This window comes from Poeciliopsis prolifica, unplaced genomic scaffold (assembly GCF_027474105.1).
Source record: "Poeciliopsis prolifica strain line A6 unplaced genomic scaffold, Auburn_PproV2 SCAFFOLD004, whole genome shotgun sequence".
Lineage (NCBI taxonomy): Eukaryota > Metazoa > Chordata > Actinopteri > Cyprinodontiformes > Poeciliidae > Poeciliopsis > Poeciliopsis prolifica.
Genome location: NW_026562379.1, coordinates 1,949,229 through 1,976,614, shown reverse-complemented (window position 1 = coordinate 1,976,614; position 27,386 = coordinate 1,949,229). Strand labels below are relative to the sequence as shown.

At 41.0% G+C, this 27,386-nt stretch overlaps 3 protein-coding genes and 1 long non-coding RNA gene across 6 annotated transcripts in view; 2 read left to right on the top strand and 2 right to left on the bottom strand.

Annotated features, from left to right (window-relative positions):
- The first annotated feature begins 2,725 nt into the window (after window positions 1-2,725).
- On the top strand, window positions 2,726-8,687 carry c1qtnf5 (C1q and TNF related 5). The gene is made up of 3 exons (XM_055028531.1): window positions 2,726-2,820; window positions 5,820-6,066; window positions 7,411-8,687. Exons 2-3 carry the CDS (start codon window positions 5,835-5,837, stop codon window positions 7,929-7,931), a joined length of 753 nt encoding a protein of 250 aa, XP_054884506.1. The 5' UTR covers window positions 2,726-2,820; window positions 5,820-5,834; the 3' UTR covers window positions 7,932-8,687.
- Window positions 8,688-15,901: 7,214 nt separating this feature from the next.
- On the bottom strand, window positions 15,902-19,497 carry rnf26 (ring finger protein 26). Its single transcript, XM_055028993.1, has one exon. The coding sequence runs from the start codon at window positions 18,979-18,981 to the stop codon at window positions 17,644-17,646; it is 1,338 nt and encodes a 445-aa protein (XP_054884968.1). The 5' UTR covers window positions 18,982-19,497; the 3' UTR covers window positions 15,902-17,643.
- An 815-nt stretch (window positions 19,498-20,312) lies between these two features.
- On the bottom strand, window positions 20,313-26,896 carry LOC129359456 (uncharacterized). The gene is made up of 6 exons (XR_008605897.1): window positions 26,381-26,896; window positions 25,035-25,127; window positions 24,094-24,447; window positions 23,706-23,756; window positions 21,104-22,151; window positions 20,313-20,503 (listed from the first exon to the last, which is right to left on the bottom strand). It is a non-coding gene; the product is annotated as an uncharacterized LOC129359456 (long non-coding RNA).
- A 119-nt stretch (window positions 26,897-27,015) lies between these two features.
- The window catches only part of mcamb (melanoma cell adhesion molecule b), a 32,975-nt gene continuing 32,604 nt past the window's right edge, over window positions 27,016-27,386 (top strand). For all 3 annotated transcript variants that reach the window (XM_055029091.1, XM_055029090.1, XM_055029089.1), the window contains exon 1: window positions 27,016-27,162. In XM_055029091.1, coding sequence (XP_054885066.1) covers window positions 27,096-27,162 — 67 coding nt within the window. In that variant the 5' untranslated portion in view covers window positions 27,016-27,095. The remainder of the gene's footprint in view (window positions 27,163-27,386) is intronic.

The window sequence follows — 27,386 nt, the reverse complement described above, 5'->3', positions numbered from 1 at the left end:
AGCGAACCTCACTTCCAGAACCAGCTCTCCGTTTGAAGAGTCTGGACCTCCTGAGCCCGTTCCAGGAAGGTCAGCAAGGGGTCACAGCCACACCCGTCAGCGGCAGTTTCTCCTTTTAATGCAACTTGCACTTGGAATTGGGCTGAACTAGTAAATAGACTTCATTCTTTATCAAAACAACCAATAAAAAAACTTCCTGTGCTTTGAGCACATAAATGCTCTGAAGTTTTACAACCTGCTGTTCATTTTGAGCAGAGTATCTCCTCACTGTTTGCATTGAAATGTTATCTTCTTGTTAAATCTTTTAATTTAAACTAACTGTTGGATCTCAAAGTCTCAAAGAGAATGGAAGAAAGTTAATAATTTTTTCTTTAATCATTTCAGCGATAAATTTATTTAGAGGGACTTTTAAATGAACAATAAAATAGAAAACTCGGCACTGGTGTGTCATTGACTTTAAGCCGTCTCGTTTGGCTAAATTGGTCAAATTAGCGGAAAACCTTATGATCATCAGGTTCGTACGCACGTCCAGGAAATGACTGCGACAGAGCCTGAAAGTGCTGAATCCGGTGGCTCTAATGAAATCCATGTCCTAACTTCAGCTCCACCCCAGAGCCTCCACAGGAGCCGGCTCCAGCTGCAGCCTGGTGACGGGAACTCAAACCAGTTTCTGCTGGTGGAAACAGAGCTGCCACCCCATTAAACCAGTTCCACTGTTAAGCCAACCCATGTGTTTCACCTCTTTGCTCTCAGGCATGTTGCACCATAAGCTAATGCCCTAAATAGGCATGTATATTTAGGATCTGATCTACATTATCTCTGTAAAAAGACTTCTCTTATAATTTTGAGGATTTACCAGGTGTGGAGGCGATGGCGTCCAAATACTGGGTAAATACTGGAACAGCTGGGATCGTAAGAGTCAAGGCTCCCATATTACCATCGCATTGGCAGAGAGAATATGTTGCACAAGTAACTGTGGCCATTTAATAAACCATTTAATAAATCTGGAATTTATCGAGAAATGGATAAGAGTACTACACCTTACCAACTTTATTTGTTAAACGTTTTAAAGTAGTGACAGCTGAACAAAGAGCTGCACATAGTCAGAAACTATAAAGATACAAAATAACAGTCATGCATAAATAAGGCATGTGAACAATGAAGGATTAAAACATGATAGGTATTTTCCAGACAATAGCCTCCGATGTAACATGACCACTTTAACTCCTTACAGGGCAGTTTGGCTTTTTGACAGTAAAGTGTGCAGAAATTAAAAATGTCTTTTACAATCCAAAACAAACTGCATTGCGTCTTTTGTTTATTTTCAAATAAATTAACCGCAGATAAGAGTTTTGTTGGCACTTATTGAAAGTCACCAAAACGTCAGACCTGTTTCTAAAAACAAAAATGTTCAGTTCTGAAAGTGAAAAAAAAAAATCAGTTTTCTTCCACACAAACTTAAACACACCTGACTGCTGACTCCCCTCTGTTCTCTTTATCTCGGTATTTGTAATCTTACGCTCCGCAGCGTCTCCAGATTTGGCTCAAGTCTGGAGCTTTTTGGACTTGGAGCTGGATGATAGGAGCAAAGCCATGTTTTTATTGGCCTGCGGACCGAAACCAGTTAAAAGTTCAGCTTCATCCACAAGAAGATATTAGAAACTCTCCCTTTATCAACGTAACGCCACCTCTGAAGGATTACAGGGAGAAAAGAGGATTACAGTCCGAGTGCTGCAAGAGGGGAAGATGGATTTTTAGCTCGGGAGATGCTATCTGCCTCCAACAAATTGCTTAGGAGAGAGAGGAGAGCCTGTATGTCTCTTTCACTCGTTCTCGTTCTCTGTTTTCTCGTGTGAAACTCTGACGACATCTGCAGCAAAGCATTGTGGGAACATTTGCTTAGACCAAAACAAAGAATCTGTGGTCAAGATCTGGAGAGTTTCTCCATCGCCCATCATGCAGCAGCTCCAACATCCCTCTATTTATTGCCCTCCATTCTCCTCCCTTCGTATTCACTTTATCTGCTTTTCAGGTTTTTGTTTACAGATGTGAAAGTTTCTCCCATGTTACAGCGACAAACCTTCATGTTGTATGAGGAACATTTTATTTGAGAGATCTTTGAAAAACCATGATTTTCATCCAAAAAAGTCGATTGTGTCCAAGCCGCGCGTGGCAGAAAATTACAACTCCTCGAACGCACCGCCGCCATGGCGAAGCACGGCGGTGGCAGCAGCATGACGGTGGAAGCTCACCAGCTTCCATGGGAGGATAGATGGACGGAGCCAAGTTTAGGGAAATACTGGAAGAAAACAATGTAGAAGCAGAGCGACCAGCAAGCGAATTAGACCAGAATCTGCCTCAGACGATTTGAATCCAGTACGACAGAGCTTGAGCCTTTTTACATATAAGAATAGGTGAAAGTTTATTTCTGAGACATCTAAGGTAGTTTAGAGAGAAAATAATATGCGACTCTACGACGTATTTGCTCCTTATTTACTTGTGCAAAGGAATATGGTCTGTCACACAAAATTGACCACAGCCTGAGTCTGCCTTGTGCCGACATGTGAGGAGGAATGAATACTTTCGCAAGGCGCTGCATTTCTCATGTGTTTGTGCTGGACAGACATCACATATTTTCCTCCTTCTCCTCCCAGCCGAGGCTCCTCCTCTCCCACCGACTCCAGTTTTTCTAATTGGAAATCATCACCATTTCCTTTCGGTTTTTCCCAGCCGCGCTCTCAGGTCTGGAGGAGGACGACTCAGTTTTTATCACACATTCACCATCAGAAACAGCTGCCCCGAAGACTGCACTGCATCCCGGTAAGGTCGAGTTTCTTTCTCAAGCAGAACTTTAGAAACAAATAAAAAGTCCCATCTTGTGGTCTCTCAGCAGAGAGGGTATGTCTAGATGTGTTTTGGGAAAAGACGTCTGACCTTCCACTGCATCAGAAGATATGTTACACGTTTGTGCACGACGGCAATTTACATGTGGAAAACATCATTATGCTGCTCTGCCAAACTTTCACTAATGCCTGTGGCTCTGTGGTTTCTGTTTTGCAATCAAATGTGCTTATTTGCTGATGCAAGACACAAATAACCCTCATTATGAGCCAGTGGGCCTCTGGTCGCACAGTCATGAGAGCCCACTCATGAGAGCCCACTCATGTCCAAAAAAGAAGGAAGACAACAAGACTAGAAATGGAGATTCTTAGTGAAATCTAAATATGGTTGTAATTTACAAATGATTCTTGCAGGTATAGATTTAAAATGTCCAGTAGAATAGAATGAATTATTTTTCCTGGGTTACATCAACTTTGTTAGTATTTTGGTTGATTCTCAGCTCCCAGTATTTGTTGTTGTTAAACTTTTCTCTTTGTCTTTTTGGTCACTTCTGGTCAATTTGCCTCTATTTCCCTGTTTTGCACCATTGAGCTTCCATTTCATCCCTTCTGCTTCTACTTTGTGCCAGTAAACAAACCATTTTATACTCATCCCCAACATCAGTGTATTTTTCTTGAGCGTTAAATATTTAGATGAATTCTGGATATAAATCTTGCATAATTAAATCTAATTGTATAGTATTTGAAACATGACGGATCATGACCCCTGAACAAACCAAACCAGACTGAGTGATGTTCTGCTGCTGGTTTTTCTGTATGCAAGTCACATAAACACATTTTCTCAGAGTATCTATGATTAGATTACAGATAAATAAGTTGTCAAAGGTCCACTGAGCAGGTATGATGCACAGTGGGAGCAAAACTTCCTCCGGTGGTCGAGTGCAAGACAGTCAAACCTTTCATAGCCTGAGACGCTAAAGCGGTGAAATTAGCGAGAAGCTACGTCTGGAATCCTTTTTTTATTGTTTTTTGATTTTCTTGGTCATTACAGTCATTTTACATGTTTTAATTTGACATATGCACAAATGCACAAACACTGCCGTCACAGAGCATTGGACAAGATAGTTTATATCAGTTCATGTGGCGATGATGGAAGGTTCCAGTCTGACCTCTGCAGCAAACCCTCGTACTGAACATGCATATGGCGACAGTAGAAATAAAACATCTTCAACAAACAGGCCTGTATGTTTGTCGTTCTCCTCCGGGTTCCACAAAAGTTTTCGCAATGTGCTTCTCCTCACTCAGCTCTTTGTAAACAAACACACTGTTTGTTATTCTTCGCTCGGTTTACACACACTGCATATGTTTTCCTCCCACATACACCGATCTATTCATGGACGGCGAGTATTTAAATTTCTTTTTCTATTATTTTACTAATAAATAAGACAGCTGCTTTGACTCTGCACTGTTTTGACTTCTTGTCTGAGCTCCACTTGTGCCAGGAATGCTGACATGCAGTTCTTCGTCCCACCCTCATTTTTTCCCCACTGTTTCTCTCCTGTTGTTTTTCTCCCTCTGCTTCTTTGTGTGCAGCTGTTTCTGGATGTAATACTCAACGCTCAGCCGCTGACCAAACAATAATTTGGACTTTTCCCATGGTCAATAATTTGGTCAATGTCACAGAAACTTGCAGACCCTTTGATATTTTTTCCATTTCATTGCATCACAGCCACAAACTTTGGTTCCCTTTGTGTGGAAAGATCCACACAGAGCGGCGTGTAAATGTGAAGAGATTGGAAAATGATGCATCAGAGAAATGTGAAAAGTTCAACGTGGAGATTTCCTCAGAGGATCCCAAATAAAACCCACTGGTGGTCAGAGTGGATGGAATAACGGTTTTGAGCAAAAACACAGATGAATTCAGGAAAAAAAGTCCAAAACGTTTAGAAGCAACAAAAGTCTTAAAACTGGAGGAGAGGTTCTCCTTCCAGCAGGATAACAACTTGATAACAAAGCTGCAACATGTGGTTTCAAATTAAACCACATTCATCTGGTAGAACAGCAAAGTCAAAATCCAGAACTAGGTCCAATCAAGCTATCAAGTCTTAAAAACAAAACAATGTTCAGCGATTCAGCCTGACGTCGCTGGAGTTATTCTAGAGAAATGGGAAACCTTTTCAGCCAGGAGAGACATACCCCAACAGACTTGCATCTGCAATCGCAATGAAATGCGACTCTATGCACCACGCGCTTTCCAGGGTTTCATTTGCAACAAATGTTGGAAACAAGTTCCAATCCACCTCACAATTATTCACTCGTTTGCTTTGGTCGGCCGCACAGAACCCCAGTAAAATACATCAAAGCTTGTGGCTATAATGTGACAAAATATAAGGTGCTGCAGAGCAAATGTTGTCTTTATGGGATTATTAACCCCAGAGGAGAAACGTAAAAAGCCACTAACACAACTCTCTGCAGGATATTTTATAGAGCAGGAGTGCTGACTCTGACGTCTCCCTGGCAGACTTTTCTTCTTTGTGGCTCTTGCTATTTAGTGTTAAACATCCCAAAGAACATTCATTAGAAATACGGAAAATTGTTAGTAATTTTTGTCGTCCACATTTTTACTTGATCTTGTTTTAATGGCGACTTTATGAATACTTTCTGTCTTCCTGTTGAGGAAATGAGAGCCAATTAAGTCTTGATTTAAGGTCAAAGTGCCTGAAATGTCGACTGTTTTATTGGGAGATCCAATTATCTTATAAAATGTTCTCTCTCTCTCTCTCTCTCTCTCTCTCTCTTCCTCTCTCTCTCTCTCTCTCTCTATCTCTCTTCCCCCCCTGCTGTCATGAGGTTTAATCTACAATCAAACGTTTCCTGTGGCCTCGGGTTATTTTGTTTGTGGTCTTAACAACTGTACATCTGAGTTACTCGCCGTCACATGTGCGATTAAAGCCGTAATGCTTCTCCCTTTCCCTCCAGCCTCCATACGGTGCGATGACCTCACTCAGCCTGTTCCCCTGGCTATGCACCATCATCATCCTACAAGTCTGCTTTTCCAGCCAGCTGGAGGACAACAAGATCCCTCCCAGTCTGTGCACTGGTCACCCTGGCATCCCAGGCTCTCCTGGGAATCATGGAAATCCCGGTCAGCCAGGGAGAGACGGACGAGATGGGAGGGATGCCGCTCCGGGAGAGAAAGGCGAGAAGGGAGACAGGGGACATCCAGGTACTCCTTTTCCATTTATTACCGGGGTTTTCCCTGTTTCTTCATCTTAATGTGGCAAACTGCAGTGTGTTTCATCGGGACTTTATGAGATGAACCAGCATATAAAAATACTTCCATCTTTAAAGTTAAAATGTGATTTATTTTAGAAGTCAAAGTACAAATCTGCAGCACACTTTTCTGATCATTATTTGTGAAAAATGTTCAGGCAATGTTTGACAGGAATTATGTTTCCATACGGCAAATAATTAGCAATCAGCTGCTGAGGAGCAGCAGAAAAGCAGACGACCCAGCTGTGATGAAAAATATTCTGCTTATTCTGTGTAACTGAACCATTAATCAAAGGGGCGGTGTCCCACATCACAGTGAGATCATTTACTCTATTAAACATGCGTCAGAGAGGCGGACCCTGCTGGTTATGGATGAAGGTTGGAGTTCACTCCTCTGAAAAACTCAATGTCCAGAAGTATTAAATGATAGATAGATAGATAGATAGATAGATAGATAGATAGATAGATAGATAGATAGACAGACAGACAGACAGACAGACAGACAGACAGACAGACAGACAGACAGACAGACAGACAGACAGACAGACAGACAGACAGACAGACAGACAGACAGACAGACAGACAGACAGACAGATAGATAGATAGATAGATAGATAGATAGATAGATAGATAGATAGATAGACAGACAGACAGATAGATAGATAGATAGATAGATAGATAGATAGATAGATAGATAGATAGATAGATAGATAGATAGATAGATAGATAGATAGATAGATAGATAGATAGATAGATAGATAGATAGATAGATAGATAGATAGACAGACAGATAGATAGATAGATAGATAGATAGATAGATAGATAGATAGATAGATAGATAGATAGACAGACAGATAGATAGATAGATAGATAGATAGATAGATAGATAGATAGATAGATAGATAGATAGATAGATAGATAGATAGATAGACAGACAGACAGACAGACAGACAGAGACAGACAGACAGACAGACAGACAGACAGACAGACAGACAGACAGACAGACAGACAGACAGACAGACAGACAGACAGACAGACAGACAGATAGATAGATAGATAGATAGATAGATAGATAGATAGATAGATAGATAGATAGACAGACAGACAGATAGATAGATAGATAGATAGATAGATAGATAGATAGATAGATAGATAGATAGATAGATAGATAGATAGATAGATAGATAGATAGATAGATAGATAGATAGATAGATAGATAATCCTATATTTGGTTGTAACATGATAAAATGTGAAACGACTGATTACTGATCACATTTGTTCTTGTCTTCCTCTTCAGGTGAGACAGGAGAGCGAGGTCTGACTGGAGACAAAGGCTACCAAGGAGAGAAAGGGGAGAGGGGCCAGCCAGGAGAGTGCGCAGTGGCCCCTAAATCGGCTTTCAGTGCTAAACTGTCTCAGAGCCAGACTTTACCCCTAAATGTTGGGGACGCAGTCCTCTTTGACACGACAGTCTTCAACGAACAGGGGGACTACAACACAGAGACCGGACGCTTCACCTGCAAAGTCCCTGGCGTCTACTACTTTGCGGTCCACGCCACCGTTTACCGCGCCAGCCTGCAGTTTGACCTGATGAAGAACGGACACGCCGTGGCGTCCTACTTCCAGTTTTATGGCAACTGGCCCAAGCCGGCGTCTCTGTCAGGCGGCTCCCTGCTTCACCTCATCCCCGGCGACCAGGTGTGGGTCCAAATGGCCCTTTCAGAGTACAACGGGTTTTACTGCAGCACCAAGACTGACAGCACCTTCACTGGCTTCCTGGTCTACTCAGACTGGAAAAACTCTGCAGTTTTCGCATGAGACGTGTGTAAAACACAAGCCACTCCCACACGGGCAAACGAAAAACAGCTTTATTTTTACTTTTTCACTTTTCGTGGATGAGAAGCTCTGCTTGAAGAAAAATGAATTGGCAGTGAGGCATCCTGTCTCACACGGCTGCATAAGCCGTATTTTACTTGAACTGTAAATAACGTACAAATAATGACATTTAATTTCACATATGTTCCCACACTGGCTTCTGGAAAGACCCCGGCCTTCAATTCAAAAAGCTTTTATGCCATCACTGCACTGCATATAATGAAACACTAACAAATCTGTAAACCACATAAAAGTCTCTCGACTGTCATAATTTTGCCCAGATTTTAGCAGCAAATGTTACAGAGGAGGCCAAATTATTTCCTGAGCAAATTTAATGCAACATGTGAGAACAGCAGGTCGTTTTTTTGTTTTATTTTGTTTTTAGGACTTCTACGTATTCCTATGTCCACATTTAAACCTTTCCAACTCAAATCATGTTGAACCAAAGTCCAGATGGTTGGATGAATGTTAGCTTTCCCACCTCCAATTTTCCTTCTTCTTTCTAAACACATATGAACATGAGAGAAATCTCATCGCTAATCTTTAGAGTTTAGTACAATGTCTGTCCAATATTTGTGAAGAACAAGACTTTCCTCCAGACACAGACAGAACATTTCTGACAAATGTTTCAAAAGCACATTTATGAGGTCAGACACTGATGCTGGACAAGTTGCTCTATTAAATTTCTGCTCTATTTAATCCCCAGTGTGTTGTGTTTTCTTCTCAGCTGTTAGGACCCTCGCCATCAAGTCAGACAATTTTTCCTCAGACTCCGTTGATCTGTGGGGGTCCATTAGGGTCATTGTCATTTTCTTTTCACGTTCTTCCTTGAGTTGCCGTAATTGTCTTTTTCTGACGTCTTTTATCTGTTCAGATGACACCCAAACGTTGTTTTTTTTCTAACTGAACCAGCTGGACAGACTTTCTGCTCTGATCCAATGTTTGCTGTGGAGCAGTGACGAGCTCTGCATCAATCTTCTGGTTTTAAACACCAATAAGACGAAGACTTTGATAATAGCTGCTATAGTCAATACTTCATATTGAATTTTCAAAGAGTGGTCGTGGGGTCATGGAGAGTATTAGGAGTTACATGCGATTCCTCATTATTCTTTGACTCACACATCAGATCTTGTCTTCGTTTCTCTCATTCCAGAAACGTTTCTAGAACACGACATGGTGTCCTGAGCAGATCTACAGAACAGTATTCCTATTGCATTGTGCCCTTGAGTTTAAACGTCTGTGCTGCCAGTCTGCACAGATCATCAGTTTCACATCTGCAAGCTATTCAGAACGAGGTAGTCAGACTTCTCACTAAATCTCGTAAACACGCTCATGTCATCCCAGTCTTACACTTTCCACACTGTCTCCCCGTGGATTTCAACATGCCGTTCTTGTTCTCACCTACAGGAATCAAACTGACCTGGCTCCTGATCGTTTGTGCCAGCTTTAAGCCAAACACTCTGCTGCTTGCACTTTAAAACCCCAACTCCAGAACTGGAGGCTGTTCCTCGTACTGGAAACCAGGAGGGTCCAGGCTCTTTCGGTCTGGGGCTGAAGAGTTTGACCCATTAGCTTTGCTTTGCAAGCCGGATGAAAATGGTTTTCTTCTGCCAGGCTTTGATGTCAGGATTTCATTGAGCTTTTATTGAGTTTTCCTCAAATTCTTGAGGTCAGGGCTCTCTAAAGGTCAATCAAGTTCTTCTACAACAAACTCACTCATCTGTGGTTTTATGGACCTTCACTTTTGCTCTGGTGCAGAATCATGTTGGGAAAAGGAAAGAACCGACATCAAGCATGAAACTGTAAAACTGGCCAACAGCAGAGAGAAAATGATCCGATGTGTTGCACAGATGACACTGGATTTCACTGAGCTCTCGAAATCGACCCATTTCTATACAAGCGTTTGTAGAAACTTCAGGTAGAGTCAATGGACCTAAACATCTGGTAATGTGTAGCTCTACACGCTGCATATGTAAAAGTAAAATGGTGGACTGTGAGTCAAATCAACATTAGGAAATAAATGTTTCTGTTTCCTAGAAAGATGATCTAAATTCAGAGGCAATTTGGCAGTGATGCAATAGTTCATCTCATATTCAGCCGGTCTAATTTCACCAGATAAGAAATACAAAACTGAAACAACACTTAAATTGCACAAAACTAAAAGATGAATGCTGTTTGTGTAATTTTAACATTGCATTTGGTTTTATACAGATTTTATACAGATTCAGTCGGTAAAGTGAATGTACTATTTGCCCATGTTGTGAAGTAAAGAATGTAATTCAGTAAAATTAAGCTTAATAAAAATGTTTATAAATGCTATGGCAGCATTTATAAACAGCTTTATCACTGGTCAATTTTTCTATTATTTTTCATTTAACTAACAAGGTCTAATATTTCTTTCTGATTTTTATTAATAAGGGCAGACGACTAGCAAAGCAAATCCCAAAAGAGAAAAACAGGCTGGAAAAATATTCATTTTCTTCAGGATTTACTGAGTTTTCCACTGTTTTAATGACTCCACCATTTCACTGTGACTTCTTGGACTCACGAGTCACATTTAAAAGCTGTCATCTGGTTCGTGTAAATCTTTTTTTCTTTTTCATACCTGCAGCAATTAATTTTCTCATTGATAAATAATTGTTGATGTAGAAACTCAAACTCAAACAGAGTTCATGCTGGTCATGCTGCGTGACACAACTCAAATGTTATCCTGCTTTCTTGTCTCCCGCCCATAACTGAGACAGAAATATGCACTTATAATCGTTCCCTCCTGAACCAAAGGAAGTTAATCAATCTTTCTTTGGCATCAGTCACTTTTTCCACTGGTCACAACCTTCAAATTGCTCTGGAAATGCCACATCGTTGCCTGAATTACAGGGGTTTCTGGCTGAGTGTAAGTTAAGACTTTGACTCATGGATTAAAGGGATAAAAGATGAAAAAATCAGGGTGTTGAAAATAACTGGAAACACGTTCACAGATACTGGGATCAGGTGAATAACTGCACTAAATTTCAAATGGCATACCGGAGCTGCATGGTGCTAAATTATATTTAACTGTGCATTTGTGGAAAATACAGGTTTCCTCTGAAAAACATCTTCATCTGCTTCAACCTTTAAATGTAGCACAGCTGCTTTGATTTATTTGAAAACTTTGTTTCATTATGATAATGGAAAATCCTGAGTTTTATATCTGTTGTTTTGTCTCGGACATAGCAGCAGGCTAATTCTTTTACCAATTAAATATTAAGGCAGTCGTTTAAGGACAGGATCAGATAAATACCCCTTTAAAGCTTAAGAGCAGTTCACGATTACAGCTTTAGACACAGCCATCTTATCAACAGATGCACATAAGGTAGTTTCAGTCCAGTCATTTATGGCATAAAGGTTGAATCAAAGTCGACAATAAGTAATTTAATTTAATCTTTGCTACGAAACACCTGAAATGCTCAAATGTTTTCTATCTAAGGCAGAGGTGTCAAACTCATTTTCGTTTTGGGCCGAGTCAAGGTTCTGGGTGCTCTTAAAGGGCCGGTGGTGCCAGAATGTGTTGGTAAAACTCATTAGCAAATATTAAGTAGTTCCTAAAATGAAACATCTTTTCACATTGTTCAGGATTGAAATCACAAATTTCGCATCGCTAATTTGGAAATGTTTAAAAGGCATCTTGTTGTTTTCACATTTGTGTGCGACGTTAATTGTGGCTTTGATAATCGATACATCGATGACTTGACATTGAGTAATGCCGAGGCAGCGGTGTCGTAAAAGTGGCCAGTTAAATCCAGTGTTTCTGCCCATTTTGTCTGCTGATTCCGACGTGAATTTCCACAATCACAAGACACTGGGAGGGCTAGTTGATATAATTTGGCACCTGGAGTCTTGAGGGCCACACAAGAAGCTGTGGCGGGCCAGATTCGGACCGCGGGCCTCGAGTTTGACACATGTGATCAAAGGAAACCCAGAAACTCAGTGAATCATTGAGTTTGTTGTAATTCCACATATTGAGCATTAAAAAAAAAAAGAATCAGATTTTATGGATGTCTATCCAGGGGTGTTAGAAAACAAAGCAGAGACACACATCACACAGGCCCAGGAGTACTTTCTAAGTTTAATTACCTATGTTTAATAAACTACATCCACTCATTCACATACTGATGGTGGTGAAATCAGACCAATGAAGAACATTTTAAATACAATATAATTAAAGGTATGTTCAATGTCTTCTTTAAAGATGCTTTTAATCTGACAAACGAGCTTCATTCTAATGTCACAGTAATGAGGCTCATCTCATATTTCTGTTCCATCTTTCTTCAGCAGGGGGCAGTGTTGTGCCACTGCTCATCAACTAGACCACAGAATGAAAAAAGCCAGTCATCATGACTTCTGCTTTTACTGACTAGATCTCCTCATTTGTGTTTAAGGTGAAAACTTTGCTAGTGAAATGCAGATTGTTGTGGTTGTTTGAAGTTCTGCCAATGAATTTGACATCAAAATGTCAGTTTTCAAGAAGAGACATGAGGGGATTTCTCATAATAATAATAATATCTGCAATCAGATGGTTATATTTGAATAGATTATTGAAAAGCAATAGGGTTAAAAGTCAAATAGCTGATATTGTGTACGTATTATAGGTTTATAGTAGTATAGTTGTCTGGTATCTTTAACATAAAAAGCTCTAAAGCTTTAAAACGTCTGCACACATCAGCAGCAGACGCGAACAAGTTGCTTCAGCTGCTGGGCTCAGGTTGATTTCCTCCATCGATAACGGCTCATAGTTTATAAATCCGGATGTTTATTGTCATGCTCCCCTCATGTGACTGAATATCTAAACCTCGTTTAACCTCAAGAATATTTTAAGCACCAAATGAGTTTGGAAAGAAGAACTGAAACATCCTTTGGTGTTTTAGCCTGAAATGTTGTTCAGCTTTAACTACACTGGGGACTGAACTCTGGTGATCCAGGAGTTTGGATCCTCACTGGTTGCTTCTTGAACATGTGTATTAATAAAAAACACAAGATATATATCAGTAGTTTTGGAACATGCAAACAGGATGACATGAAGCTTCCTGAAAGGCATTGAGTTTAACCATATTGTAATCTGGAATATGTTTAAAAACTGATTTTTTAAAATCTGGGAACAAATCAATTCAAATAATATCTGCTGAGTCTGAAGCGAGGAGTGTTATTGTTGTTGTTTTGCCAGAAGGTTGTTGATGTCAGCAAAAAAATGTTCCCTGTCGATGCAGCTTATGAGAGAATAATTAACTAAATATTAATGCACATTGGGGGATATAATGTGTTTGACTGAGGCTTCATTGTGAATGAAGATTCACAACAGAGTGAAACCTACATTTTAAAAACAACTACTTGTTTATGAAATGTATTGAATTAATGGCCACTATGGGCATAATGAATGATTTTCCTGTGAACCATTTTACATAATTCACAGGAATATTATCTCCAAATTCAGATATATTATGGGATATTATAGATGAACTGGAAGTCAGTATAAACTCTGAGTTAAACTGGTTTTGATGAAGTTAACTCAGGATGCAAATCATGTCAAGTTTTTTCATGTCATATGTTTCAGCAGCAAAATGTTTTGTGCCATAAAATGGCAGAAACAAATAATGCAACAAGCAATAAAAATGACATTTCGTCAAACGCACATCAAATAAGTTGATCAAAGTTCCAGCTGCTGTTAACCAAAGGCAACATAAACAGCCTTGATTTAAACAAGCTCAGAGTTTCAGCATCTTTGCAGTTTTCTTGACGTTTGTTTCAGATTAACGGAAAGTATGTAAATGATACACAGAAAGAACTCATAAACATTAAGAAGAAAAAAACAACACACATATCCTGATGAATGCGATAAAGATTTCCCACACAGTTCCCAGCCAGAAGGCCAGAGGTCAAAGGGGAGAGGTTGAATCCCTGAAGCATAAAGATTTCTTTAGTTGTTTGCTGCTTCCTGCTCTTCTAACACTAAACTTCCTCTCTCCTGTTAACGCTGCTGAGACTAAAGCCAGTCTGCTGCTTTTGACTGGAGAAAGAGAGAGCAAGAGAGAGAAAGAGAGAGATATATAGAGAGAGTACTAAAACGACTGATAAATGATTGGCCAGCAGTGAAATGAATCACACCACTTGGATTTACATACAAACATCCCAATCTGCTAAATCTTCTCCGTCAATAATTGGATTCTTCAGCAGTCTCAGTCTGTGGTGTTAAGGACGCGTCTGAAGGGAACCAGAATGCATGAAACCACAAAGCTGTGATGAATTGTCATGTCTATAAAAAATGACCGTCAGTGCCTCCCCTCCTCCTCCGACTGTCTTCCTGCGGTTCCATGTTCACATTCTTGCACGGAGGATTCCCATTATCTCTGCAGACGGGAGACATGAAAGCGGAGCTCTCTATGGACTCAAGTGTTTCTCTGTCCTCAGTATCAGATGTGTTCACAAGTAAAAGGATTCTGTGATCTCATTTGTCGTGATTCTGACTAAATGCTGGAAGGTTTTACCAGAAAGTTCTCCTTCTTAGTCTGCAACTTTAACAGCAGTGCGAGACGCTTTAGACCTAATGGGACACAACATATCTTTTATTATTGTTTTCTGGGCATTTTAATTAAGAAAAAATACCTTTTTTTAATTGTTTCTTTTTGACAAAGTGGACCCAGAACAACATCAGTACATGAAAACAGTAATTATTCTTTCATTTACAACACCGTTGACCTGCAGCATCGTTTTTGCACGTTCAGTTGTGGTCTGAGTCTCTCAGCTGCTGTAACTGCATCACTAATTAACTGGTGAGTTTCTGCACTGTTCGCACTAATGACCCCAAATCAGACAGTGAGTAGATTGAAATGCTGCTCGGGTGTTGGCCACATTAAAGCCCATCTTTTATTACGCTCAGCATGAGAAGGAATAAACAAACTCGGAGGCCTTGTAGGCGTCTGATCAGGAAGGAGATCCTGCAGAATGTGATAAACCAACACAAATAGCTCACAATTGTGAAAAAGGGGGAACTATACATTCTTTAAAAAAGTTTTGAACAACTAAATATCCAAATATTTAGTTGATTTGAACAACTAAATATCTGACAACCTTGCATCCTTCTTTGCTACTTCACATGTATAGTCTAAGACTAGACGTCAAGGTTAGACTGTTGTGCAAAGCTTTCAAAGCTTTGCATCAGGGTAATCAGGGAGCTGACTAAAATGGCACATCCATCTTCAGAAAGATTATTTTCTGTATTCCTTTCCTTCCTCCAGTTATACGCCACTTCCTATTAGTCCATGGCATGAGATCCCATTAAAATATATTAGAGTTTGTGGCTGTTATGTGACGAAAAGTGTAAAAAGTCTAAGAAGTATAGAGATTAACTTTGTAAGGCAGCACATCTTCTGGACTGAGAACATAGTAGGAGGGAGCTAAACACTAAGTCGCCCTTAAAGCTATTTGCCGTTGTATCAACCATCCGGACCGCTCAGGTCTTCTGGTTCTGGAGTTTTAAAATGTCTCCGGCACCAAACATGGGGAAACAGCATTCAGCTTCTATGCACCACAAATCTGGAACAAGCTTTGGGAAAATTGTAAAACAGCTGAAATATGAGGTTCCTTTACATCCAGACCAGAAACCCAGCAGTTGTTTTTGTACCATAATCAAAGAAACACAAACCAACATGAACCCTTTGGAACCAACCAACCAAAAGGTTGATGTGTAATGACTGCACTTGGAAAAATGTGATGCTTCAACAATTGTGCCACACAAATAAACTTGATTGATTAGTTTGCTTATGTTCCACAGCTGAAAAGAAGCGATAGTTTAAAAGCAGCAAAACGTTAATCACTTGTTGAAATCCTATAAGGCTGTAAGCATTTCTATCAGGCTCATAAAAAAGATCAAATACAGTTCATTCACCGATTCTTGTTTTATTATGAAGTTGCCAATTACACGGCAGCCATCATGTTATAAAAAAAATCCCACATTACATTCACAGGTTCCAGTCACATCGTCTCACACGGTTCATACAGCTAAGTTCTTCGGGTGAAGCAACAGATAACAGTCGAGTGAGGTGTTTTCAGGTCACTTTCACAAGGAATGCCACCGGTGTTTAGGAAATACCTGAGGAGCAGCTTAGTGTGACAACATTTAAATCAACTGCAAACGTTCAGACCTTTTAAAACGAAGAAGAAGGGAGAAGTCAGGCTGATGCGTTATGCAGCTACTACTGTGAAGTCAAATGTTTTCTTCGCAGAGCAAGACGAGGATGAAAAAAAAGCTTTGGAAAAAGCAAACTGGTCATGTTTCCGGCCTGATCCCACCACACCCACGATCCATAACACTGCAACATCTGGAGTCATAAACGACCTCCTGTAAACTTCAAACAGATCAATATGAACATTATTCACCATTTTAGAGCACCAAAACCAGGTTAAACAGTTAAGCCTTATTGCTTTACGCTCCTTTTTTTTTCACATCACAAATCTGCTTGATCACATTATTAGAAGAAAGCAGAAACCACTTATGGATTATTTGGTGACTGACATCAGACACCTCAAAAGGAAAACTGGGGAAAAGCCCCAAAAATAGATGGAACAACAGGGGATAAAGCCTGAGGATAATCAGACGGTAGAAAAATGCAACTCAAATAACAATGTGGAAGGCTGCAGTAGCAGGCCGTCAGCAGTAAAGCACAGTGTTCCTCCAGTTTCTCACAGCTTGGCACGTCGATGGCTGGACATTATTAGACAAACAGTTATGAACAACTTTTTAACTTCAACCGAAAGCAATCCCTACAAACACCTGAGACACGGCGATGCAAGAGTGAAAGTTTTTACTAAAAAGAGGTCTTGGTAACAAAACAAAACAAAAAAGAGGATAACAAATATCCAGTGATGTGTTAGGAATATTGATTGCATAAAATTTCCATAGATCAAATAGTCAGTCAGCATATAGCCCCTATTTCCCACAATGCCAAGCTGTCTTAATGCACATAGAAACACTCTCAGCAGCTTCATTTTATTTTGCTTGGTGTAATTTAGTGAGCAAGCTTCTTTCAATCAGCAGATGGAGCTGCATCTCAAACCTTTTACTTGCTTGTGCATGTTGTAGATCATTTGTAAAATATAATATTTATAGCACTTTAGTTGAAGTAAAATGAACAAAGTTCATTAGATTGAAAGGACTTATCCCACAGTAGGCTAAAGAAAAAAAAGACAAAGCCTCTCCTTAACAGTGAAGCAAAACGGTTGCAGTTCTGGAAGAAGAACCTGAAAGAACTATTGAATTAGTGTGAGAACTCCATAAACAATCCTACGTAAAGAGCAGTTATGTATAAAGACAACATGTGTAGTTTTTGTAGCATATAGTTAATGAAATATTTTGGGGAAAATCTGAACACCTTTCACAAACCTCAACTGAAGCAAAACTTACAATGAACATGTGTTTTATTAAGTTTTGCTCCCAAAAATTTGCGGGGCATCTTTAAAAATAAAGCTCATTTATAACTTTGCCGTCTGAAGAAAACCACAGAACTTGCAAAAGTGGTGTTATTGTTGGGCTTCAAGAAAAAAGACCATTTCAAACTGCTCTGTATGGTCGCGAATACTTTAGGCGGTTGGGGCTCATTGCTGCATGGATTCCCTTTTCTCCCCCTCAGAGATAAACGTCCATGGTGTTGAGGATCATGTGACGGCACAGAGGACAGTTCTGTTGGTAAATGGGCTGCCTCAGAAGGATGTTGGTGCAGTCCCTACACAAGCAGAGGTGTCTGCACGGCAGCAGCACCACCGTCTTGGTGCAGTCCTGACAAATAACACACTTTTTCCTCTCCTCTTGCTCTTTTAATAGAGTAAGCAGACTTTCGGCAGGCAGAAGTTTGCCGTCTTTGCCTAAAGATGACGATGGCGATGTCCTTAGCGAGCCATCGGAACTCGATGAAGGCAACTCCTGCAGTTCCTGGTGGGCTCCGTCTCCTGCTCTTCCGTCTGGTGGGTCCCGCTGCTCCTCCCCGGTGTCGCCGTCTCCTCTCCCTCTGTTGGCATTGTCAATTTGGAGCAGTGTCCGCAGCACCAGGCGCAGAACGGACAGCTGCTGCCAAAACATCCTCTCCCGCAGGTAGAGATGCCGAAACCTCCTCTGTAGGTGCTGCATGTTGCTGTGTAGAGAACGTGGAGTGCTCCACAGGACTGTGAAGCGCAGCCACAGAGTCCCATAAAGTCTCTGCAGAGCACGGAAGGAGTTGACGTACACCAAAATGTGCACGGCTGCTTGTCGACTCAGTCTGGGGTTCAGGTAGGCGGTGGTCATCAGAGCAATGGTGATGGTAAGCAGGAGGCCGTAGATGTTCAGGATGAAGATGGAGACGAACATGTGGACAAGGGCGGCAACAAAATCCAGGAGCAGTTTACAGGGAGACCACAGAAATGCCGACGTTCCAACCAGGCTGCTGTACAGGAAGGTGAAGAAGGTCAGGGTGAGCTCCAGCGCCTTCTGCAGTGGACTGGACACCGTCTGCCACACACCCACAAATGCCACGTAGATGTTCTGGGTGGCGATGAGGGCAAAGTTCACCACTGTGTTTGTGAAGTAAACCACCAGGCTGACAACGATGCCACAGCCCTCCAAGACTGACACCAAACCCCTGCACAGGTGCTCCTTCCCCCGCAGCAGGACGTGCATGGACAAGTAGCCCACCATCTTCAGACTCTCCAGGAGCCCCTCCAGGGCCAGGAGCGCGCTACCCAACAGGGTGACTGCCCCGTGGGCCAAGCTCGATGTCGTTTCTGCCACGTGTATGGCGGACAACAGCACAAGGTTCCCCATCTGCAGCAGGAGGTTGACGATCAGGGTGGGCAGATTGGTGATGAAGGTGACGATCGCCAGCACAGTCTTCACCACGGTGTGTACGATCAAAAAGTTCAGGTCCAACAGAACCCCGGCGACATCCAGGCACCTCCCCACAGTGGATATCACGACGTTCACCAGCCCCATGGTGGATTTAACCGGTTACCTCTCCGTGTTCAGCGGCGGTCTCCATGTGCATTCCGGCCGGATCTCAGCAGCATCAACGTTACATCTTGAACGGTTCTTGACTTCTGCGTCAGCGTCGTCCGGCCCGGTTCTACAGTACACCATTTCACCTCGTGACACAAAAACCCGTCTTTCTGTGCGCGTTATTAACGTCTTCTGCTGGACGAAAGGACGCGATATCGTTACAAACACACGCGTTCCCCAGAAGCGGATGTTTGGTTTCAAACCGTTCGCACTTCCGTTTGTTTTCCTGGTTTCGGTTTAGCTCTGTGGTCCGACTGGGATCTAGAAAGGCTTCCTCGGTTGAACGGCAAGGTCCCAGAATAGGTAGAACCTGGAACCGGGTCGAAGAAAGCCAGATAAAACTAGAAAATAAACCCCACCGCGACATTTAAGGCGTTTATCGTCGTTTTCAGCACCGCCATATTTGTTTTGGTCACGTCAGCTGACCTTTGTGATAGGTCTGACGACACTGAAACCTCGGCGCATGCGCCGAGCAAACAAGGCGAAGCCCCGTGTCTGTGCGCGTATCTCTTTAAGGAAAACCACGTGACCGATACAGTTCCTGTGTCGTTTGGTTGTGAACGCGCCAAATTGTATTTATAAACAGAAAATGTATCGACACGTTTGTGGGTTTTGTTGGATGGAGATAGTTTGTGTTGTTTGGTTTGTCATCGAAAACTATGATCAACCAAGGAAGAAAGAGGAAGTTTTCTCCCGTGTGGGATCATTTTGATCTTATCACGGAGAATAAGGTCAATTATTATTCCGTTCTCGTTTCCACTATTGATCATTCTTCTGTCGGGTTATTCCAGTTTCTTTCTGAAGAATACTTTAATTAGTTTACATGGATTAACTTTTATTTCTATTGCAGGTGAAATGTATACAACATCACGTTGTTGTATAAAATTGCATTAAATGTCATTTTTTTAATACCGAAGAGGTATTAAAAAATGACATTTTTTTAATACCAAAAAGGTTACAATTGCCCATTTTTTAACCTACTATATTACGTTTTACTGCAATTGCACTTTAAAATTTTCAAGATAGAAATACGTCAGAAGGAAGAAACTGCAGCATTCATCTCGAGTGATATGTAAACAGTTAAAAAAAAGAATACAATTCATTTTTTCTTTTTTTTTTGTTTTCTTGGCAATTGGCGATTGGGCCAAAGATGTTAACGCAGCTGTTGTTTCTAAATAAAAATATGTGAATGAACCTTGTTCAGTCTGTTTCCAGTCTTTATTGAAGTTGCCTGCAATTACTTTTTAAATCCAGCAGATGTCGCCATTGAGTGACACAGCCACACAGTTTCAACACAGTGTCGACACAGTTTGGGAAATGTGCCATACACCCAGTGGGGCCTCATCCGCCCATCACTATCTGACCTCGCTGCTGGGTGTGGGAATTTCCACTCTCCTCCGGGATCTACACCTCTTGGCTCAAAAAGAATCGATTCTTGCTTATTTTACTGCGTTTGAACCTGGGTTTAATTGAAAACAACAAGGAATAATAATAAGTAGGCCATCCATGTAGACATGCAGATGTCTAAGATTCAAATTGATATGAAATACAGCAGGCTTTCAATGACAGAAAAAATTGAACAATTTGTAAATTCAGTTTGTTACAAACTAAGTTTACATTGACAAAGTTTACATTTTGTCATTGTAAACTTTACACGATGCAAAGGGAATTGTGACTCAGTATGTAAGGTTTACATAAAGTTGGAGATACACTTTACATTTTGCAAAGTTTACCTTTACATAAAACGCTTTAGAAAAACCATTGTGGAAAACAATAACCATAAACAATGCAACTTTATTATATATTTAATTATAAAACCGTCATTAATGTCCCAGTACCTACTTAGGTAAATGACAACTAAATTCATCTAACCACATAATTCTACCACTGACATTTTTATTAATCAAACTTGCTAAAGAACTGTAGAGGAATAAACCTGTGGAGCTTTGTGAGAATAAGCTAATGAGTTGATTGATTCTATGACTAAGAGGAACATGAACATATTGTCCCATTACATCAGTAACTCTTGCGACAATGCAACAGAAAAAGCTTTACAAACCAGAACAATTTGAACTGTACTTCCTTCCTTGTCCAAGCCTCAGCATCGAGCTTCTGTGTTACGGCGGGAAGCCGATACCATCATGGGAAATTCCGTTCTGGACCTTTGCATAGATGACAAACAGCAATTGTTTTAAATTCCTAATAGTGCCAATGGGGATGCATAGGAGGAGTGCGTGAAGCTATAAAAGGTGTGGATACATTTTTTCTTTTTTGTCTCTTGCTAAGAGCTTTAAGAGCCAGCAGGCCAACAGTCAGCTTCCTCTGTTTGTTTTCTGCTCAACCAAACCCTTCCTCTCTAAAACGACAAGAAGTTCAAAGGTATGTTGTCTTAAACCGAATTTGTGGTGTTAAACTTTCAGCTCTGGATGATGCCTAACATTAAAAAACGGTTCGATCAATTGAAGAAAAAAAGCACAATTTGAATCCGCGCCTCGACCTTTTGAAGACTCACAATATGCGTTGAAAACTTGAAAAAACATGGCGTGAAAACCAGCCAAGGATGAAGAGGAGACAGTTGGAAAAAGCCATTGATATTTGGATGAGTAATTTACTGCATTTGGACTTTGACATCCTCTGAGACACTTCCACTCACAGAGGAGAGCATCCTCCTCTTTGTCTGCTTCTCAGCTTCCTGCAAGTGACTCAAAGCTGCACTGCACCAGTTATAGCAACAGTCCAGCTGGCAGTAAGTCAAGTCACGTTTATTTGTGCAGCAGCAACAGTTCAAAGTGGATTACATGTGAAAAATGTAAACGGTTGTGTTGACGACAGCAAACAAGCAACAGACATTAGACTTGATCCAGAAGACCTGAGTGGTCTGGGAGGTTGATGCAATAAAAACAAGTCTCCAGTGTGTTTCGGAGATCATCCGTTCAGTAATTTATAAACCAACAGAAGTATTTTAACGTCTATTCTCTGAGATACAGGGAGCCAGAGGAAGGACTTTAGAACTGGTGTTATGTGCTCCATCTTCATAGTTTTAGTGAGAATGTGAGCAGCAGCGTTCTGGATCAGCTGCAGCTGGACGATTGACTTTTTATGCAGACCTGTGAAGAGAGTGATGACATCAGCGAGACTAAAGATAACAGCAATTATATGCACTGATGTTCTTCACATTTGGTCATGTCACAACTACAAACTTCAATATATTTCATTAGAATGTTAAGTAATATATATCATCACATAATGGGGAAGTAAAGAAAAGCAACAAAACATAATACATGTGTAGGTGTGTGTTTGTGTCACCCCCAAGAACAATAATAATCATGCATGGTTTTAAAGTGTATTTACAATCTGAAAAGTGTGGTGTGTGTTTGAATCCTGAAAGAGCAAAATGTAGAAATGCTCTTTGGAAGATCACAAGTCTCAAGTTTTGTTTTTTTTCTTCTTTTTGCTGAATTGAAGTGTGTTTCCTCATCAACACTGCAACACTTCTCCGCCCCTGTTAAGGAAAAGTATCACCGCATCATGATGCTGCCACCACTTTGTTTCACCCTTGGGAAATTATGCTGATGGGAGATGTGCACATAAAATCCAAATAGGGACATAACATAAACCTTTATGAGGCAGTGGTACCAATGTTTTTGTGATGCACTGCATATTTCTGCAGACTGTGGTCAAACCAGTATATACATTTATTCAGAACAAGCTTCTTTACTGGTTACATAGTTTTTTGAAGCAGCTCTCGCACAGGCTGCTTCCTCCATCGAATTAGGCTGGCCTTCTGTTCCCAGATGTTGCAGTTTATTTTGGGATGTGATGATGTTTTTGGCTGCTGATCAGTACACCAGTTTCACATAAACTTACATCTAGAATATGTTCAGAGTCAGCGCGAGTGAGTTCTGGCCAACTCTGGTAAAAAAAAAAAAAAAAAACACAAACTCCACTCAGTGGAAATCAGTGGAGGGCAGACTGGTCCAGACCCAGATTGCGACCCTGAATTCCTCTCAAATTTCTCCGTCTCTGCTGCTCACTCAGAAGCAGTGACTGAAAGAAGACAGAGAGTAAAAGGTGAAGTTGAGGAAGGAACCTTAACTTCAGAGAGATGACGAGGGGAGGACTAAGAATGTCGGGGGTCCCGCAGTGTGACATTCCTGCCTTCTCGGGGCTTTGTTTGTGTGTCTGCAGGATGTTCAACAGATTGCAGGCAGCAGCATCAGCTTCCTGCTCCGTGACTCATAATGCAGCAGCACATTATTTTATTAAAAACATTTGTTCGAAGTGTCTTGTTGTCCCTCACAAAGCTCTAATGTCTTTATGCGTTTCTTATTCTTGAGACAACGTGGCTTCTTATTAGAACTAACGACAATGTAAACAGATTTCTGTTTTTCTGAACTGAAACATGATTATTAGGTACATTTCAGATGCTTTAGAAGTTGTAAAAATAAATAAATGTTTATTGTGTTGTTTGTAAAGTTATATTTCTTTTATGAAAAAATTAGTTAATGTGTGAAAGGATTGGTCTCCTTCACCTCCTTCCTGAGGTATTATTGAAGAAATATACACAAACAACCAAACTCAGCCAGGAGGAAGGTCTTAGCGCTGTCAATCATCCCCGTGTATACCCAGTTCAGTGTGCTAATGGTGGAGAAAGACCTTACCGTTATTGGAAAACTGTTTATCAGCTGTCATCGGTGGCCAGCGTAACCAGTCTGCGAGGCGACAGAAGAGCTTGATTTTTTTCAGAGATGATTTGTCTCACACCAAATTTTCAAAAAGTGACATACTGCAGCTTCTCGTAGGGATCGGTTCTGAAGCTGCTCTTATTTTATTTATTTATGTCTGAACTATTAGAAGAATCAAAACTTAATACATGTAAAGTGTTTGACTAGTCATGAATCTCCAACATGCTTCACATTTATCTCGTGTTTTTCCAAGCTAAAGTATTTATGTTGTCATTTTATGTTCTGTTTGATACCTATGACACATGGCAGAAACATATCAGTGGGTTAATTTATTGTGATTAATGCCATTACAACATGTAATCACCATGGAGAGGCAATGCGAAATTCTCCTCCGCTGCGGTCATCACAGTGTCTCTTTGTCCCACTCCCCGCTGCTGTGACGGAGTTTAGCAGAAATTCAGATTTCTCTCCCACTCCTCCCTCAATCAACTGGTGCCCTCTCAAAGCCCCCACGTCTACTGCAGCGACTCGTACAATGGCCGTCTCTCATCCTGGGCAGGCGGAGGACCCCCAAAACAAGTTGCTCTTGGGTCTGGGCTGAGTGGCTTGGAAAGAATGACTTCTTTTCCTCCCTTTCCTTCCTTTTAGTCTTTCCTTAGCCCACGAGCACAGCTCTGCGGACTCCGGTGAGATAAACAAGAAGATTCATCGCCAGTCTCTGAGGAGAGGTCGGGACACTCAAATCAGGAGCTGAAGTTTCAGAAGGTCAAGGGTCAGGAGCAGAAACAAGTGTTAATTTATGCATTTTATTGTTGACATAAGCCCTGTAACAGTACCAACAAACCACCGTTTCAAACAATGATTTAGACTTTGTTTTTGTTGTTCCAATTCATTCTTTTCAAGTTTTCACTCTGGCTACAGAAAAGGTTTTGACTGAGTTAAATCCTAATTGTACTTTTTTTTCTGTGCCTAATGCATTAAATAAAATGTAATAACATTGTCATTCTCTATGAATGGATGGTACAGGTTTAGATCTCTGGTCTGGGTTACAAATAAACCATTTCTAGGGGCCCCTGAATGTCTGGAGGCCCCTGAACGGCCCCTACCAGCAGCTACTGAGTTTTATTTGCCTTGATATTCCAGTCTTACAATTCTAGATCTCAGAGGTGCAAACATCAAACAGTTATATAGAGTTAACCCCTTGGAGCTTTTTAAATCAATAAATCAGTCTGCAACCAAGTTGTTCTAGAGCTTAAATAGATATTATTAGGGCTTAAGTAGTAAAATATCATCAAATTTGCTTACTTCATAACTTCATAACCTTTGACCTTTTCTCCTCTGGTCTGTTTAACAGCTTCAGATCAACTCAGCCCTCCAGGACTGTCAGCAACTTTATACCTGTTGGGGAAAATAGACTACAACTGCTTTGCTTTGTCCTGGCATGATGGCAATTATATAGCAGCATCCAATTAAATTCTTGATTAAAATGGGTTGTTGCTGTGTTCAATGCGCCCTTTTTTTAACTTTGAGCCCCTCCAAAGGTCTCTGCTTTGAATTAGTTTATTTAATTATTAACACAAACCAAATATTTGTCTGGAGAGCACATTAATGTTTCCCCTCTGGTGAGTGCGTAGGTTTATGAATGCCGCTGTAGATGGTTCACAACTCTGCAGTCGTTGGGAACTTTGTGGGGGAGTGGAGAGTTCTTGTTTCCTCCGCCTCATTCCCAAACCCAGCGGTCCTTGGGTATTCCCAAAAGTCCAGTCCAGGATGTCAGATTTGAAAAGGTTGAAAAGGGGACATTCTTGAAATTTGCTCATGTGGAATTCTGAGTGGAAAAAGAAAAATCCCCCCTTATATCTGATTATTTACTCTAAGTCTCCGTCAGCCACACCCAGCTGCTTTTTTAACGACTCGATCTTCCTTCACAGATTAGGTGGCAGAAATATTTTAGGACTTGCGAGTTTCACTGAATTATAATAAAACATAGTTTACACTCCTCTGTATTTTGACATATGGTTCTTTTAAGAAACAATTTTTGTTGGAAAGAAATGTTTGTTCTATGGAAATATATTTGCCTTTTCGACTGAATAATGCAACCTTTTTTTTTTTTAGCTTATGTTGTAAAATCTTTTTTATTGATTTTATGTCATAATCAAATTTTCTAACAATGACTTTTGCATTTTACATTACGTGAATCTGTAAGCCATTCTGATTTAAATGACTAGAAACAAGTTTTATTGACATATATCAGTTTACTGAAAATACGAGTTTTACTTTTGTTTCAGCTGCAATACTGAGATTTCATGATGTGGCAGTACGTCACAAAAGATTCGAATATTCTGTAAAAGTGCTACGTTTCTTGCCAATCGTCTCGAAAAGTGAAATGGTAATTTTTTAGCGATTCATTACGTTTCAATATTTTAAGCTTTTATTTATTTAGCTTAAAAAAAATAGTTGATCACAACAACTAAAATTTAGTGTTACACTTTAATTTAAACTATTGTTTCTGGTTTTCTTCCTGGAAGGTGAACCACTGGCCCCGCTTCAAGTCTTAACAGAGGATTTTATCTGAGATTTCTTTTCTTTTTGAAGATAATTCCCTTAGGAGCTTATTTTAATCTTTCTATTGTGTAAACTGATGGACACACCTTCAACAAGAACTTCGTCGCCAGCAGGCGATGCAGTAAAACCAAAGCTCAGCCAGTCAGTGATCACCACTCAAGATCTCGTCCTGAGTGGTTCTATGATTGATCACCACAGCCACACATCAAGACCTCCAGAGGGTTTCCCCCTCTCAGCAGCTTTTCTGTTGGTGAAAGCAAAGAAAAATGACCAAGATTTAGCACTTTCATCAAGGAAACGTTTGTGTTTCAGAAACAACAAAGGTGTGGCAAATTGGGCAGCGACTTGCTCGCATCATTTGTGTTTCCTCTCAGGCACCCGCCCTCCTCTCTGCTGGTCTTGCCCTCTCTCTCCCCCAGTTGTTCCTCCTTCGTTTTATCCGCTGCAAAAGATATCTGACTTGCCTGCTCAATAAGCTTTGGGATGAAAGCATCAGTCGGAATAATTGTCTCTAGAAAGCAGACACAGCGCAGCTGCAGGAGAGTTACAAAAGAACATCAGAGGTGGTGGAGCAGCAGATGAGAACAGCCAGAGTGTCTGAGTGCCTTCATCCCTTTCTTTTTGCAGTGGAGGAACTATGTTCCTGTCTCCCTCCCTCTCTCTGCATCATCTGCCTCCTCACGCTGCTCCTCTCTCTCTCTCTCTCTGCCTGCTGTGTGTATCGAAGCAGTCCGCCAAGTGAGGAGCAGACTTCCTCCAAACACACCTCAGCACACACATCTCTGCCTCCGATCGACCACCATGGGTGTACGGGACGCTGCCTCTGCCCTGCTGCTGGGCCTGCTGTGCCTCCTTCACACCTGGGGAGGTGAGTGAGTCGCTGCTGCTGGGTTTCAGGAAGGACTGGGCTGCTTTAGGAGGAACGTCAGTCAGGACTGCCTTGCAGGATTACCACACAGACGCGCCACTAAGTGAAGAGCAAGAAGAGGGCCCAACTCGGAGAGCATTTGTCACATTCGAGCATGGCTTGTAATGAAGTTAAGACTAACTCTGTTACTATTATCTTAGCCACTAAAGGAAGCTGTTTATTTA